This window comes from Chanodichthys erythropterus, chromosome 4 (genome assembly GCF_024489055.1).
Source record: "Chanodichthys erythropterus isolate Z2021 chromosome 4, ASM2448905v1, whole genome shotgun sequence".
NCBI lineage: Eukaryota > Metazoa > Chordata > Actinopteri > Cypriniformes > Xenocyprididae > Chanodichthys > Chanodichthys erythropterus.
In genome coordinates this window covers 16,360,001-16,377,632 of record NC_090224.1, presented here as the reverse complement: position 1 = coordinate 16,377,632, position 17,632 = coordinate 16,360,001, and the positions used below count along the sequence as shown (strand labels likewise).

At 37.6% G+C, this 17,632-nt stretch overlaps 1 protein-coding gene across 1 annotated transcript in view; it reads right to left on the bottom strand.

Annotated features, from left to right (window-relative positions):
* Positions 1-963: 963 nt before the first annotated feature.
* fam184ab (family with sequence similarity 184 member Ab) overlaps positions 964-17,632 on the bottom strand; it is a 161,764-nt gene continuing 145,095 nt past the window's right edge. Inside the window, exons 16-19 of the mRNA XM_067383181.1 lie at positions 12,598-12,715; positions 11,247-11,351; positions 7,288-7,496; positions 964-1,045 (exon numbers count right to left, since the gene is read on the bottom strand). Of these exons, the coding sequence (XP_067239282.1) occupies positions 964-1,045; positions 7,288-7,496; positions 11,247-11,351; positions 12,598-12,715 (514 nt within the window). The remainder of the gene's footprint in view (positions 1,046-7,287; positions 7,497-11,246; positions 11,352-12,597; positions 12,716-17,632) is intronic.

Below are 17,632 nucleotides of genomic sequence, written 5' to 3'. Positions count from 1 at the left end.
CCCCCTTTTCTGGACTTGGTACAAACCAGTGAACGGAAAACGTGCGCTATGGACGTCGATGACGTTATCGCGTCTCCCTCTGACCGCCAGTATAAAAGTCCCTTAAGTTTTATGGAAACGACAGTGATAATATCGATTTTTGATTATCTTAAGAGAAAAAAAATGTATTTACTTAACGTTATATTCTAAATCACTTTATTTTATTGAATATTAACAGCTAGGGAACGTAGCACTTTTGGTTTCTCTTATGTCCAATTCTGCAGGTCATACTTTTTTTTATATATATATATATAATTAAAAAAAATATATAGATACACAAACTTACCTCTCATCTCCGATTATTGATTTGTCACTGTAGGGTAATTGTTCTTATATCAAGAAAAAGCCAAATGACAATAAAAGTGTTTATTGTTTCTTCTTTCAGGGCAATATGTGTTGATGTATATGAAAATACAGGCATTTTAAATCATATGTTCGTTGCTTTTGGTTCCTTGAATGGTAAAAGTTCACTCACATAACAGACACACTTTATTAAATGTCACAATAATTATTTATTCTTACGCATACACCAGTAATATAAATATAAAATATGCATTTATTTTAAAATTAGTGAGACATCATTATATCTGTGTTGAGACATCCATACAAACAATTTAATCCTACCAAAATTGATAATGCAGCTGTAACAAAGTCATTACGGTGGCATTCTAAAATTAGATACAGAGACAATACTGTTTTTTTTTTTCCTCTTTTAACAAATAGTAATTAGCAGCGTATGAACCACTCTATAGAAACTGCAGTAGATGAAATGTCAAACATACCTATCATCACTGTAAAAACAAGAAACCCATTCACAGTGGGGAGAAAAAAAAGAGAACAAATGAAAGGATGTGTGGATAAATAATATATTACATTTTTGTCTTTTTTGTTTGGTTTGGTCGACATGCTCTTCAATTGCAAAAGTCAGAAGGAGAAGTACTGAGCGAACCACTCTTGTCTCTGGGGGTCTGGAGAGGTCACGGGTGATTCTTCTCCTTCAGGAGGGCTGAGGAGAAAAACAAATAGAGAGAGACGGAGATGGAGACAAAGAAACAGAAAGAAAGACAGTCAGAGACATGGAGAGAATCACAAAACCGCTACAGCTTGTTTCGATGCTGATCGCATAGCAACCGCTGGATTGTTGGGTGTTTGTAATGCATGTCTGTGGTAATTTTTACTTTTTTTTTTTTTTTTTTTTGAGATCCCAGGAACCGAGTGATATCATTTGAAGTAAATACCATGAATATGGTAATCATTTAATAACAAATTACCATGGTATCACTATTAAAAAATAAACAATGAATGGGATGCGCTTCCCGTTGCTGTTAGAGATGTTCACACACTAGCCAGTTTTAAGAAGCTGTTAAAAACTCATCTTTTTAAAATTGCTTATATGGCCTATCAGTAATATTCTATTGTGTTGTACTGTAACGAGTATTTATGATTTATAGTTTCTTCTTTGTATTGCATTTATTGCAGTTTTGTATTTTATTTGTTTTTAGCGCTTTGGGTTCTAGAAAAGCGCGTTATAAATAAAACGTATTATTATTATTAACATATAAAGTATTTGTTAAAGAGTTTATCCCCTCAGATAAAATTAATAAAAAATAAATTTATATTTTTATTCAGCAAGGAAGCATTGATAAAAAGTGACAGTAAAGACATTTATAATGTTACAAAAGATTTCTATTTTTTATATTCATGAAAGAATCCTATAAAAAAAAGTATCACTATTTCCACAAAAGTCTTATGCAACACAACTGTTTTCAACATTGATAATAATAAAAAATGTTTCTTAAGCACCAAATCGGCATATTAAAATTGATTTCTGAAGCATCATGTGACACTGAAGACTGGAGTAATGATGTTGAAAATGCAGCTTTGAATGACATGAATAAATTACATTTTAATATATAGTAAAATAGAAAACAGTTATTTTAAATTGTAAAAAATATTTTACAATATTGCCATTTTTATTGTATTTTTGATCAAAAAATATATATTTATTTTTTTTGAGTAGATAAACAGTTTCTTAAACAGTCTGCAAAATCTTGTCAGGAAGCTCAAAAAAAATAAATAAATTAAAAAAAAAATATATATATATCTTTTCTCTCAAGGTTAAGTGTGCTGTGTGCGTCTCACTTCACCTTCTGGACCAGAACCCGCTTTCAATCCTGATTAATTTAGCCCTGAAGTCAATGTTTATAGAGACTTTTTATTTCTCCCTCACAACTCTGCTCTTTAAAAACTTAAACACACCTCTAGAATATTTCAAGGTTTAGTCAGAGGAAAGAGTTTCTCGAAGCTGAAAGGTTTCTTTCAGGAAGCTCAGTTGTGTGCTTGAGATGCTGACTGACTGACTGACTGACTTCTGGGCTTCAACACTGACTCAGAAAGTTTGCAGCACATTGATGGCTGGCTGTGCCTGGTGCCTTCTTATTTCCTAAATAGATCGATCAGTCTGTCTGTCTGTCTATCTATCCATCCAAACTTTTTTATAAGAAATTACAGTAACATGGATTTTTTTTTAACTTTAGTTTATTTATTCTCATTACATTCAAATTTGAATTGTTTTTTTGCATCCTGGTTAATCTCAATTCAAATTGAGGAACTGAAATGGAAACAAAAAGATCAAAAATGACTTCAGATTGAAGCTTGACATTTTATGACGTTGATGTGTTCAAAATTCATCTGGGGTTTCATGACTAACGCAGAGACTATGGATGGATAAATTCAGCAGTTATTACTCTAATGTGAAAGTAGTTTGCAAACTTGAGCCAGCCAGACGAAAGAAAAAAAAAAAAAAAAAAAATCACATTTTTTTCATACACATAAATTCAGTGTTGATCAGTGCTGATATCTTCAGTCAGCCCGCTCTTGTGTATTCGAACTGCTGAATCTTTGGTATTGTTGGCTTGAAATCTAATCTCTATTCTTTCATATCTCCAATAAAATCAATGTGCTTTGGTCCCTGATGCCTGAGTTGCAGCAAACTCAATTTAACGCTCAATCGAGCATTTACATCAGCCTGTTCAGCACTAATGTAACTGCTACCTGCACTGAGATACAGGATCGTGAAAGTTAAACACCTTCAAAGCCGCACATCTGAAACGGAGTCATTTGACTCATTTAGAAAGAAGGTATGCAAACTATGCAAAAATATTGTGAATTAGAGAGATTTTTTTAATGCATTCTATGGCTGTTCATGTATTATTACATTTTTTAAATCAACTTTTTATGTAAAAGAGCTACACAGATTGTGACTAGGCATGTGACGGTATCAGATTTTCATGTTGCGATTAATTGATGAAGCTTTTATCACGGTATACAGTATTATCACGATATTAAAATAAGTTGCAAAACCATTTTTGTCATAGTTTAACAGGTTTAAGAACTCTTTTTGTAATAAAACAAAAACATCGCTGACTGAAATTTTCAAACAGATTAAAATGCAAAAGAATTAGGCTATAAAGAACAACAGATAACACTTTACTCTATTTAATGCATTAACTAAGATTGAGCAATAGCTACATTTGTTACAGAAAGTGTTATTTTTTGTTAATGTTAGTTTAGAAACACAACTGATCATTGTTAGTTTAATCTCAGGTCCATTAAATAAGTTATTTTGATTTTAGTAATGTTATTAAACAGTAACTAAGAAATTAACATTAATTAATAATAATGAATACTTTATTTTTTATTGTCAGTTTAGTGATACTGAATTAACATGTTAACTAATGAAGCTGTATGTTTTACTGAACAATAACAAATAATGAGAACATTTCTAATCATTAGGGCATGTTGTAGTCCAGATTAAAATATAAAAATGTTTAGGTTTGAAAATAAATATCCTTTTAAGTGTTTTTTTAAGTATTCAGTATTTGGTGCTGTGATGAACAACACTGAGATTACAAAAAAATGAATAAGCATTTAAAAAAATTCACTAGCGCAGTTACTTTGTTTGCACGGTTTCCGTGGTAACCGCTGCACGCTGCTGTTTCATCAGCGCCCTCTGCTGTCAGAGAGTGAACGCGCACTTTCATTCAGCTCGTCTCCTTCACTGGTTCCGCCATGAGCTTCTCGTGTACGTTGGGATTGTTTACATCTGAGCGCGTGTCCTTTTGACGCAGAATACAGCGGTGTTGTGCATTTTATACGATTGATGGGTAAAGTATTCTTAATTGCCTTATAAAAAATTCATAATTGGTAATAAATTATTATTTACGGTATTCTGAAGTACCGACGATTACAATATCGTGCATATTCATTATCGCGATTTATCGCATTACCGAATATCGGCACAAGTCTAATTGTGACACATCTAGCATTTTTCCTCATGCTCTGAAAATTGCAATTTTTTTTTAAAAACCCAACTGAAATTGCCGTTGACGTATTTCCTATTAAACATGACATTTGGATAGGACATTATCCTTTAAAACAAATATATTCTTACTGTAGAGAGCAATTGACTGGAAAATGTGTATGTGACTTTACATTTTAGATGTGCATTTCTGCTAAAACAGAATTCTGCCAACTTTTAGAGTATATTAGCATATAAATGGTCTCAAAGCAAACACATATTGACTAAAAGCCACAAAACTTAGGCATAACATTAAAAATACAGCACTTTTAAATCATTAGTTCATGTAAACGTGTGCTAGATGGACACCTTTGACCACTGTGATGCATCTATTTTTCTCTGCATTTTTAAAAACCCTACTGAAATTGACATTGATGTATTTCCTAAAACATGACTTTGGATAGGATTTATTAAAAAGATTGTCCATTTTTTATAAAATGTTTTTAAATAATAACCTAATTATCATTCTAGAGAACATTCGCCTGGACAGAAATCAATATTTTTTCTCTATTTTCTCAGAGTGTACAGTTTAAATGTGTGCATATCTACTAAAAGTGAATTTTTGGGAGTTTATTAGCATATAAATGGCATTGAAGTGTACGCTTATAGACTAAAAGCCACAAAACTCAAGTGTCAAATTACAAATAGCACTTTTAAAAATTAATCTTGAGACCCTAAAGCTCAAGTGCGAGCATTCAGTGTGAATGGCCCCTAAATCATAATATAAAATGGCAACAGAGTTCTGAATATGAGAAAGGACAACACTTGAATATTAAAAATGACTCTAGTTCAGTTGCTAAGTGCACCAAATGTCACCCTGACATGAACTGAACTGGACAGACCATATGAGTAAACCTTGCTGTGCCACCTCATTTACATTCACACCCGCATGCATGAAGAACACGCAATGGTGCTTCAGATGAAATGATACTTCCTGCGTCAAGAGCAGCCGCAACAGTGACAGAGCAAATCATGCATGACACGACCACCGCTCACAACATGCCAACTGCAAAAGCAGAGCCATAGGCAAAGGTTTATTGTAGAAAAAAAAGAGCGGGAATATTATAATAAAAGCCTAAAACAGTGTAATTTACATGTTCACATAGATGCAAGAGTACATTACGGAAAATGTTTTTTTTTTTTTTCCCTCCAAATACAAAATGTAAAAAATAAAAAATAAAACATTCATTCTCTCCAATGTAATGTGATCTTCAAGGACAGTATAAGACAGTTACATAACAGATGAGTCATATAACTTCCATCACAAACAGAAAACACAACACACAGACAGACATCAACTCCCAGCATGCACTGCGACAGTGGGGACACATGCTCCCATTTGCATTCCAATGCCATTTCCAAAGCTCATGTATGGGACTTCAGAAAATAACATTATGCATACATGTACATCAGTGTTAGGAAAAAGCTAAAGTATCCCTTTTATTTGCCTGATGCACTGGCTGTGTTCGGAATGGTATACTAGCTTAGTATGAAGTATATATACAGTATAGTATGAAACAGGAGGTGATATGCAATGAGAATGTTTCAAAAAGTAGTATGCTACATTCTTAGTATGACTGCATTACGCTGCATGTTTAATTCAACAAGCGGCATGCAGTTAGCATCTCAGAAATGAATTAAGAAAATGAGAAAAACTACATATTAAAATATATAATTACATACTTTAGTGCAGTGTTGTTATTGTTAACTGAAACTAATTCAAATTTGTTTTGTTTAATTAAAATAAAGCTGAAATGAATCAAAATATAAATACTAGATGAGAAAATTAAATTTAAAAATCAGAAATTAGAAATGCTAAAGCAAAATAGAAATACTAAAAAATAAAATGGCAAAAGCACATAACAAAACTTAAACTGAAATATATAAAAAAATATATAAAAAATAAAAGATAATTACAAATATTAACAAATATGATATTAATTTTAGCGCTGTCAAACAATTAATCGCGATTAATCACATCCAAAATAAATACATTTTATATATATATATATATGTCTTAAATATATACATGTATGTGTGTGTATTTATATATAAATAATAAATATACACAGTACACACAAATATATTATGTAAAAACACTCTTATTTTGGATGCGATTAATCGCGATTAATCATTTGACAGCACTAATTAATATCTAAATAATAATAACAAATGTCATAACTTAACATGTCATAACCTTTAGCAGTCCCGTAAATAATGAAATTAATAATAATAAAAAAAAGAATGTATAAAAAGATGTTCAGGTTCATTCATCACTGGTAATAAAAGGCCAATCCGAAAGCATTGCATTATGAGATACAGTACCCAGCATAGTGTGCTCTATTGTGTCCTGCAAAATATAGTAGGGTATTCCATGCATATAGAGTATGTTTAGTATGTGTAGTATGGTAGTATTCCATTCCGAACAAGTGTACTGACCACAAAATTACAATTAAAAAAAAATATATAAATAAAAAAGTGAATGATTTTTTACTTGGCAACTTAAATTCTTCAACGTATTCCCCTCCAAAAGCAGCACATCCTTCAAATAGCACCAATCCAAAGGGGAATTCTAACACGAACCGAGCCCGAGACCAGGGCGGCGCACTCATTATTCAAGTTAATTACGTGTTTCAAAGGAGATCGGAGCCGAAATTCTGGATTTCACGCTCTCTGTTAGGCAGAGAGGAGCCTGGGAGTCGCAAACACAAAGCAAACCATCAGAAGTTTCCGTGTGCATTTCCTTGGCACATAAAAGGGATACCACAGCTGCCTCTAGAAACGTCAGGAGTGAGGAGTGGGCGGTAAATTTTCAGTGTGCTGATGTGTTTGTCCTCTGGCCTGTGGTGCAGAGAGCGAGGCGTCTGCCGTGATGAGGTGCGCCTCACCTCGTCAATTTCTTGGGTTCGGTGAGAGGGGTTGGTGGGGGCAGGGGTTTGCTCGTGTTAGGCTCCAGCTGGTGAATGGGGGAGTTGGGGATGGGTTCGAGGCGGTTGGGTTGGGGCTGGCCGCTCCCTGTCCCCGAAGCCTCCACATTGGCCCTAAGATTGGCCGAGGTGCTGAATCGGGCGGCTGAGTTGTCGTTCTTTCGCTTTTGCTACATAGGACGACAAGAAAAGCAAACAAAAAAAAGGAAGTTGGGAGAGCTTGATGCTCCATTTTTAAGAAGTTCTTCTAAAGATTACTTCCTAACAAACGTCCCGCTGAAAGTCAAAGCTTGCAACACTCAGCAGAGGAAGCATCAGTCGCTCTCAGCCAATCAAATCAAAATGAGTCGAAAGAGATATGTCAGAGGAAGAGGCTGTTGAAAATTTTCAGATTGAAAAAAGAATGGCTTGGAAAGCAAAGAAGAACTGGATGTCTAAACAGGAAGAGAACGCGGAGTAACGAGAGACACTAACACTCACACGTCAACATACACACATATATGCACATGTAATCACTGACGCTTGGAAGTTATAGAACACAGATGAGGGCAACAGTGAAATATCTCTGGTGAAACAGAATGACATCGTTTAGACTGGATCAGGAACTGCTGTGATGTATGGAACAAACATCATTTCCTCTTAAGCTCTGGAAAAACAGGAAGTTGTAAAAGGATGGTTCACTCAAAAATGAAAATTCGGTCTCCATTTCCTCACCCTCATGTGGTGTCATTGAATAATGCACTGGTCTCTCTTTTGTATGCAATTGCAATCTTTTAAGCCTCAAAATGTGCCCAATTGGACCATAAAAGAAGTCCATACAAGTCTTGTGAACTCATACGATACTCTGAGTGAAAAACAGACGAACATTTGATGTTGTGCACTAACAATATTCAAGAACAAAAGATATAGATTCACTGAAAATATCCGAAACGAAATCTAAAACTATTAAAATAATTTTTGTTAAATAAAAAAAAAAGAAATAATAGATGTAAAACGTCAGAATTCTGAGATATAAAGTCGCAATTGCGTGATACAAAGTCAGAATTCTGATTTTATTTCTCGCAATTGTGACTTTATATCTCAGAATTCTGACTTTTTCTCACTACCGTGTGAAACGTTATTTCTCACAGTTCTTACTTTGCTTGCGTTTCCTTTCATTGCGACTGACCATCAGGATTACTGTTTTGTTATTATTATACATAAAATAGACCATCAGGATTGCTGTTTTGTTATTATTATACATAAAATAGAGGACATCATAAAGGATTATTTTTTAGCGCCGATTTACCAATAAAGAAATATTGATTTTACTGGAGGAGACACATAAAGATTAGTCTCCGGACATATGCATTATGCAGGAATATGCATACAGAATGTTTCCACGGTAACCTTGTACACAGCGTTTCAAGGAGAAAAAACAGCTTTTACTGCCATCTAGTGGGCTTAATACTAAAACAACCAATACCTATCATGTTTCATTAACTTTGCAACTCAAGAATCATGCAATTCTGCAAATTACAGTCGAGGTATTTAGGCAATAAAAGTAGTTTTTAACAGAATGGATACACTAATGAATTTTACATGATAATAACAATATAATAATAATCATAATAAGAAGAAGAATCAGCTGTGGCGGAGGCGCAATAAATCAGACAAAGCTGAAGTGGAACATTTTATACACCAACAGCTTCAGACTTCACTGCAGCACGGCTATCGTTGGATGCACTGTTATAGACAGAGATACTGACCATCAGTTAATTGCGAGAAAAAAAGTCAGAATTCTGACTTTATCATCACGCAATTGCGACTTTATATCTCAGAATTCTGACTTTTTATCATGCAATTGCGACTTTATATCTCAGAATTCTGACTTTATAACTCGCAATTGCGACTTTAAATCTCAGAATTCTGACTTTTTATCACGCAATTGCGACTATCTCAGAATTCTGACTTTATAACTCGCAATTGCGACTTTATATCTCAGAATTCTGACTTTTTATCACGCAATTGCGACTTTAAATCTCAGAATTCTGACTTTATATCACAAAATTGCGACTTTAAATCTCAGAATTCTGACTTTATAACTCGCAATTGCGACTTTAAATCTCAGAATTCTGACTTTATATCACACAATTGCGACTTTAAATCTCAGAATTCTGACTTTATAACTCGCAATTGCGACTTTAAATCTCAGAATTCAGACTTTTTATCATGCAATTGCGCCTTTATATCTCAGAATTCAGACTTTATAACTCGCAATTGCGACTTTATATCTCAGAATTCTGACTTTTTATCACGCAATTGCGACTTTATCTCAGAATTCTGACTTTATAACTCGCAATTGCGACTTTATATCTCAGAATTCTCACTTTTTATCACGCAATTGCGACTTTAAATCTCAGAATTCTGACTTTATATCACAAAATTGCGACTTTAAATCTCAGAATTCTGACTTTATAACTCGCAATTGCGACTTTAAATCTCAGAATTCTGACTTTATATCACACAATTGCGACTTTAAATCTCAGAATTCTGACTTTATAACTCGCAATTGCGACTTTAAATCTCAGAATTCTGACTTTTTATCATGCAATTGCGACTTTATATCTCAGAAATCTGACTTTATAACTCACAATTGCGAGTTTATATCTCGCAATTCTGACTTTATAACTCGCAATTGTGAGATATAAACTCGCAATTGCGAGTTAAAAAGTCAGAATTCTGAGATAAAAAGTCGCAATTCATCTTTTTTTTTTTTTTTTTAATTAATTGTATAAATGGTAGGTGCTAATTAAAGTATTACAATTTCTACACCTAAGATAAAAATGAAGCTAAATATAAAAACTAACAAAAACAACAAAATTACATAAAATTACTAAGACTTGGATAAGGAATATAAAAAAACTGAAAGGTATCAAAATAAAATTAAAAGCCAACTCAAAATATTAATAAGTATTATAACAGTATATAAATACAATTATTTTTTAGTATATGAAGTATGGTAGTACTCAATGCTGAACAAGCATACAGACTACAACATTAAAATAAAAAGAACATTTCATTTACAAATAAGAATAAAATAGATATCATATGGCTTTAGAAGTATTGAAATATAGTGCAAAAGTCATATGGACAACTTTTATGATACTTTTATGGGTGTTTTGGGTCCTTTTTGAAGCTTGAAAGCTTCAGTCCCCTTTCATTTTAATTGCATGAAAAATAAAGTACAATAAAATACATTCTCTGCTTTTCCATGCAGGTTTGGAATAACATGAGGGTGAGTAAATGATGTCAGAATATTCATTTTTGGGAGAAAAATCCCTTTAATAAATGTGTGTATGTACGAGCTTGATGAGAACTCCAGCATGTTCCCAGTGAACAGTGTTTCCAGTGAACTCCAGTCTGGCATGTCAGTTGTATTGCCTTTGACTGCTCTCCAGTAACACTGCATTCTAACCAGGTCAAGTCATCTTCACAGTAATCGGAACTTATTTGATTTTTAATATACAGCTATAGAACAGGATAATAAACCAATGAGATTTCACTGTGAAATTCCAATTAGCAATGCACACTTTCTGCTTTTTGTGTTATGCCTGGCTAGGATACAGTGTAATAAAAGACATTCAAGATGAAGCTCCATTGAGAAATGCATTGACGCTGTCTTTTCCAAAACTTAGTGAGCTGCTTCACTGTCCACTCTCTCTATATTAGAAATGATGTAGAGAGAATGTACTGTATGCACCTATGAACATGAATTTTGTTCAATTTTTTTTATCAAAAGAGTGTATCCCATGAGAACAGCAAGCATCCAAATTAAAATGGAGCCTAATCAGATCACTAGGTTTTGGAACAGCAACAATGTCTTACTCAAACTAAGTAATTACCAGCTCCACACACAAAGACAAAAAAAGAAATCTTACCTTGACAAGAGGGTTAATGACACCAACATTGGGGTTTGTGTTGAATATTTTGTTGAAGTTGGTCTCTCTGTTTACAAGCTCCAGCTGGTAGAACTTTTTGTCATCCTGTAAAGAAAAGTAGATGCTCTCATGATATTCACTGAGTACCATTAGTCTCCAGAACATCTGATTAAGTGCACTAAACATAAAAAGTATTTTACAAGCTTGAAAATATGAATTCAATTAATGAGCTGTCGGGTGCCTATAGCCTTGTGGGCAGCACGCCGACGTGTAGCAAGGTTGCGCTTCGGGCGACCCCGAGATCGAGTCCCGTCCTATCCCAATAAAAGGCAAAAATGCCAAAAATAAATCTTAAAAAAAAAAAAAAATGATAAGCTTCTATTTAAAATACTAGTTCACATGATGATAAAAATTGCGAAATTGTAAAATCATTTAATATTTTTTATTATACATGTTTTAATATGTATTTTACATGTCCATACAGTCAGTTTTAGAAATTCTATTGCTATTTTAATTCTAAAAACACATTTTTAAATGGTATTAACATCAAAACCTTGCCATGATAAAATGTGAATTGGTTTTCCCAATAAAATATAAATTCATACATTTAAATATAAACTATATTTTAATCTGTGTTCTCCCCACAAATTACATTCCTCAAAATAATTATAAACTCTCATTATAAATTACATAATGAAGTGACATCATCATTTTACTCCCATTTGACATTATTATTTTTTTTTCTTTCAAATATCACATATCCACTCTGTCACATAAAACAAAGAAACATATAACTACAAAAGTTACATATTCTTCAATATCAATCCATATCCATGTTATTTTCATTTCAGCTCTGGTTCAGTTCTGCTAATTAACTCAAGTCCATTCAAGTAATAATCTGTATGCATCACTGAAATTAAATGTTTTTCATTTTAATGCATAAAGTCAATTCTCAATTGAAAAGACCAGCATAGCTGATATAATTATAAATTAATTATTATGTAATTATAGCAGGTGCTAGTGTGATTTTATTACAGTCTAAATTGGAAAGATACAAGAAACATGGATGCCAAGTGTCTAACAACGTTGTTTTAGAAATACATTTCTTAGAGATTGTGGTTGTCACTGTGTATAGAGCAGGATTAAGCTGGTCTTTTCAGCAGGGTTGACTGTCCTGAAATAGATCTATCCCTCCAGTCTTGCGAGACTCTGCTAATCTCAGCAGGATGTAGCAGGACCGTGCACCCGTGGGATACCTCGTCTTGTGTAACAAGATTCACAGCTGAGGAATTTCACAATAAAACCTGAGATACTGTGAATGAGCATGTCACACTTCTTAAAGTGCTCTTACCACCAGTTTCTTGACCAAAGCTTCTCTCTCGGCCACCATGTCCTTCAGTTCGGCTATTGTCTGCAGATCCTCATGCCTGCTCTCTCTGTTCCGGAACTTCTCTTCTGTCCCCTCCAACCTGAGGAACAAAGACATTTCTTTAAGATGAGGGTTTCTCTTCAACCTTGAAATGAGTGCCTAACACTGTTTAAATGGTTAGTTGCATTTTATCATTAGCATTTAACATTGTGTTCTCCAGTTCAAGATGGTGGACAAGGCGAGAGAAATGTATATTATAGATGAACTTGCATTTCATTCGACAAATATCAGGCATCGACTATTTTACCCAATTATTTGTCTGTAAAGTATTGCAGCATTAGCAATTGAAAATCAATTGAAATAGCATGCAGAGCACTATGTGTGTCAGTTGCTAACTATGTAGAGCACTTCAGATTGGTCACTTGGCAGCAAGACACATCACATGGTTTAAAAACTGAGCTCTCTCCATTCTGTTTACAATCAGCCTGTCATCTGTTTGAGCTTGTGACTCATTACTGAGAGTGAAATTTGACTATTCTGACACTTTTAGCTCAGTTAGAAAGCAAAGCTGATGGCTTTGCACTTTGAACACAGAATTAATTAAACACCATTGATCAGATCCTCATGATGATATTGGCATCTAGCCTTCATTTTCTCTACTTCTCATTGGATTGGTGTGAGAGTTGAAATCATCAGCACCTGTGAATACCCGTCGCTCAATCATTCTTTCATCTACAGGAATTCTTTGATTACCAGTGTCATTAAGAATCAACATCTGCATGTTTCTGCATCTTTGAAGGATGTTTCAAAATGTGTGCTGAATCTTTACTGAGCATGTAATGTGACTCTTCCCGAGAGGTGTACAGTGTTATGATTGATGGCTGTTTTCATATGAAAACCTTCCCTAAGGACTTTACAACCCCTTGTAATAATGAAACTGAGGCTGTTTCATGAATAGTTTTAAACTGCTGCAAACAGCAGACAACACTGCAGTTTTAACTACTAGGGGCATGCTTATATATTCAGACTAAATAGGTCATTATCCTGCGGTCAGGATTGGCACTGTCCTCCCAGATTTGCACTCTCCTGTCCCAAGAACAACATTTAAATCAATCTGTCTGTCTGTCTATCATTCATTCTTCATCTGTGTGTCAATCCATCCATCCAGCCGTCCATGCATCTATATCTGTCCACCCATCCGTCTATCTATCCGTCCGTCTGTCTATCTATCTATCCATATCTGTCCACCCATCTGTCTATCTATATATCCATCCGTCTATCCATCTGTATATTCAGGTCTGTCTGTCTGTCTGTCTATCTATTTATCTCCGCTTGTCAATCCATCCATCAGCCTATCCATCCGCCCGCCCACCTGTCTGTCTGTCTATCTATCTATCCGTATGTCCATCCATCCATCCATCCATCCATCCATCCATCCATCCATCCATCTATATCTGCTTCTCAATCTATCCATCCACTTGTCAATCCATCCATGGATGGATGGAAGGATGGATGGATGGATGAATGATGGATGGATGGCTCGATGGATGGATGGATGGATGGATGGACGGACGGATGGATTGACAAGCGGATGGATAGATGAGAAGCGGATATAGGTGGATGGATGTATATCTATCCATCCGTCCATCCGTCCATCCATCCATCCATCCATCCATCCATCCATCCATCCATCCATCCATCCATCCATCCATCCATCCATCATCTGTATATGCATCCGCCCACCTGTCGATCCATATCTGTCCACCCATCCGTCTGTCTATATATCCATCCATCTGTATATCTATCTATCTATCTGTATATCTATCTATCTATCTGTATATCTATCTATCTATCTGTATATCTATCTATCTATCTGTATATCTATCTATCTATCTGTATATCTATCTATCTATCTGTATATCTATATCTATCTGTATATCTATCTATCTATCTGTCACGGGAAATCACAGAAACAGGCAAGTAGATCCAAGTGCAGCTTTTTAATGAGGCTAATCCAAAACATAGTCGTCCAAGCAAAGATCAAAATCCATCCAACAGTCCATAACAAAAACAGGAAAACACAAACAGAAACCTGTGACCGTAAATTAAACCACCATGACAAGAACAGAACAAACACAGACTAAATAGACAGACACTGATTACAGAACTCAAAACAGCTGAGTGTAATGACAGGGATAACGAGTCCAGAAGTGAGTTATGGGAAATGTAGTCTGAAACAGTGAACCAAGGTCCGGGGTGGAGTGCCCTCTGGTGGCTAGACAGGGCACTCCAACTGGTGGTCGTGACAGTACCCCCTCCCTACGGAGCGGATCCCAGACGCTCCAACAAGACCCAATAAAAAACAAAAACTCAGGAGGGAGGTGGACCGGAGGAGGACCAGGGGGCGGGATGGTGGGCCCAGACCAGAGTCCCCGGCTGAGGGCCAGGGGGGAGCCGGAGGAACAGACCATGGGGGTTCCATGAGGGTCGGGGTCCTGGCTGAATGCCAGGGCGGCACTGGAGGAACTGACCAGGCGGGTTCCCTGGGGTCTGGAGTCCTGGCTGGTTGCCAGGGTGGCGCTGGAGGAACTGACCAGGCGGGTTCCGGCGGTTCCAACGGCCGGGGCAGTGGCAGCAGGGCAGGAAGCCTAGACGACGGCGGCAGGGCAGATAACCTGGGCGGCGGCGGCAGGGCTGGCGGCCTGGGCGGCGGCTGCAGGGCAGAAGGCTTGGATGACGGCGGCAGTACAGAAGATCTGGGCGATGGCGGCAGGGCAGAAGGCTTGGACGGCGGCGGCAGGGCAGACCAAGGTTGCTCTGTGGCCGTGTCAGGGAGAGCGGGCAGTTCGGGGACGACCTCCGTGGTCGTATCAGGAAGAGCGGACAGCTCGGTGATGGAAGCAGGCTCGGGCTGCTCAGGCGGCAGGGCAAGGCGCTTCGGTGGCGCCGGCAGGGCAAGGCGCTTCGGTGGCGCCGGCAGGGCAAGGCGCTTCGGTGGCGCCGGCAGGGCAAGGCGCTTCGGTGGCGCCGGCAGGGCAAGGCGCTTCGGTAACCCATGAACAACCACCAAAGTGGTCTCCAGGCCTTGTAGGACGGAGGAAGCCCTTTTCCTCCTTCTCCGCTTATGAGGGTGAAGCGGTGGCTCACCCAAAGTGGACTCACTGGCTGGAGCGGGCTCTGGAGCGGACTCACTGGCTGGAGCGGACTCACTGGCTGGAGCGGGCTCTGGAGTGAACTCACTGGCTGGAGCGGACTCACTAGCTGGAGCGGACTCTGGAGTGGACTCACTGACTGAAGCGGGCTCTGGAGTGGATTCACTGACTGGAGTGGGCTCTGGAGTGGACTCACTGACTGGAGCGGGCTCTGGAGAGGATTCACCAACTGGAGTGGACTCACTAACTGGAACGGGCTCTGGAGTGGACTCACTGACTGGAGCGGGCTCTGGAGTGGACTCACTGACTGGAGCGGGCTCACTAACTGGAGCGGGCTCTGGGGAGGCCTCCGGGTCTTGAGGGATGGAAGCCTTCCTCCTCCTCTTCCTCCTTTTAGATGTGGGAAGTGGAGACTCAGTGCCCACCTCCTCTGAGGCCTCTGGAGCGGACTCACGGACTGGAGCTGGCTTTGGAGCGGACTTGCTGGCTGGAGCGAGCTCACGGGCTGGAGAGGATTCCCAAACCTGAGCGGATTGATGGACTGGAGCGGGTGCTGGAGGTATCCGTATCTGCCCATTCCCACGCAGATACAGGTAGTTGGAGAAATTCCAGAAACTTAAATTTCCCACAAACTCCATCTCCCATTGCGGCAGGGGTTCATCAAGACACTGATTAAACATGTCCCTAAGGACCAAATCAGGGAGATTAAATCTCTCCGCCTGCGACCAAAACCGTTGGGTGAATTTCCGCACCTCCATACCCCTCTGCTGAAGCTCCGCTAGATCCTGGAGACTGCCTCGACCTCCCCAGCCACTAGAGACTGGCCGATCCCTCCTGCTGCTGGATCTGTTCATGATGGTGGTTTATGTCACGGGAAATCACAGAAACAGGCAAGTAGATCCAAGTGCAGCTTTTTAATGAGGCTAATCCAAAACATAGTCGTCCAAGCAAAGATCAAAATCCATCCAACAGTCCATAACAAAAACAGGAAAACACAAACAGAAACCTGTGACCGTAAATTAAACCAACATGACAAGAACAGAACAAACACAGACTAAATAGACAGACACTGATTACAGAACTCAAAACAGCTGAGTGTAATGACAGGGATAACGAGTCCAGAAGTGAGTTATGGGAAATGTAGTCTGAAACAGTGAACCAAGGTCCGGGGTGGAGTGCCCTCTGGTGGCTAGACAGGGCACTCCAACTGGTGGTCGTGACACTATCTGTATATCTATCTATCTGTATATCTATCTATCTGTATATCTATCTATCTGTATATCTATCTATCTGTATATCTATCTATCTATCTATCTATCTATCTATCTATCTATCTATCTATCTATCTATCTATCTATCTATCTATCTATCTATCTATCTATCTATCTATCTCCACTTGTCAATCCATCCATCCGTCCATCCATCAGCCTATCCATCCGCCCGCCCGCCTGTCTGTCCATAAGTCCATCCATCCATCCATCCGTATATACATCCATCCATCTATATCCGCTTCTCATCTATCCATCCGCTTGTCAATCCATCCGTCCGTCCATCCATCCATCCATCCATCCATCCATCCATCCATCCATCGAGCCATCCATCCATCATCCATCCATCCATCCATCCATCCATCCATCCTTCCATCCATCCATCCATCCATAGATGCATCCGCCCACCTGTCGATCCATATCTGTCCACCCATCCGTCTATGTATATATCCATCCATCTGTATATCCATCCATCTGTATATCTATCTATCTATCTATCTATCTATCTATCTATCTATCTATCTATCTATCTATCTATCTATCTATCTATCTATCTATCTGTATATCTATCTATCTGTATATCTATCTATCTATCTG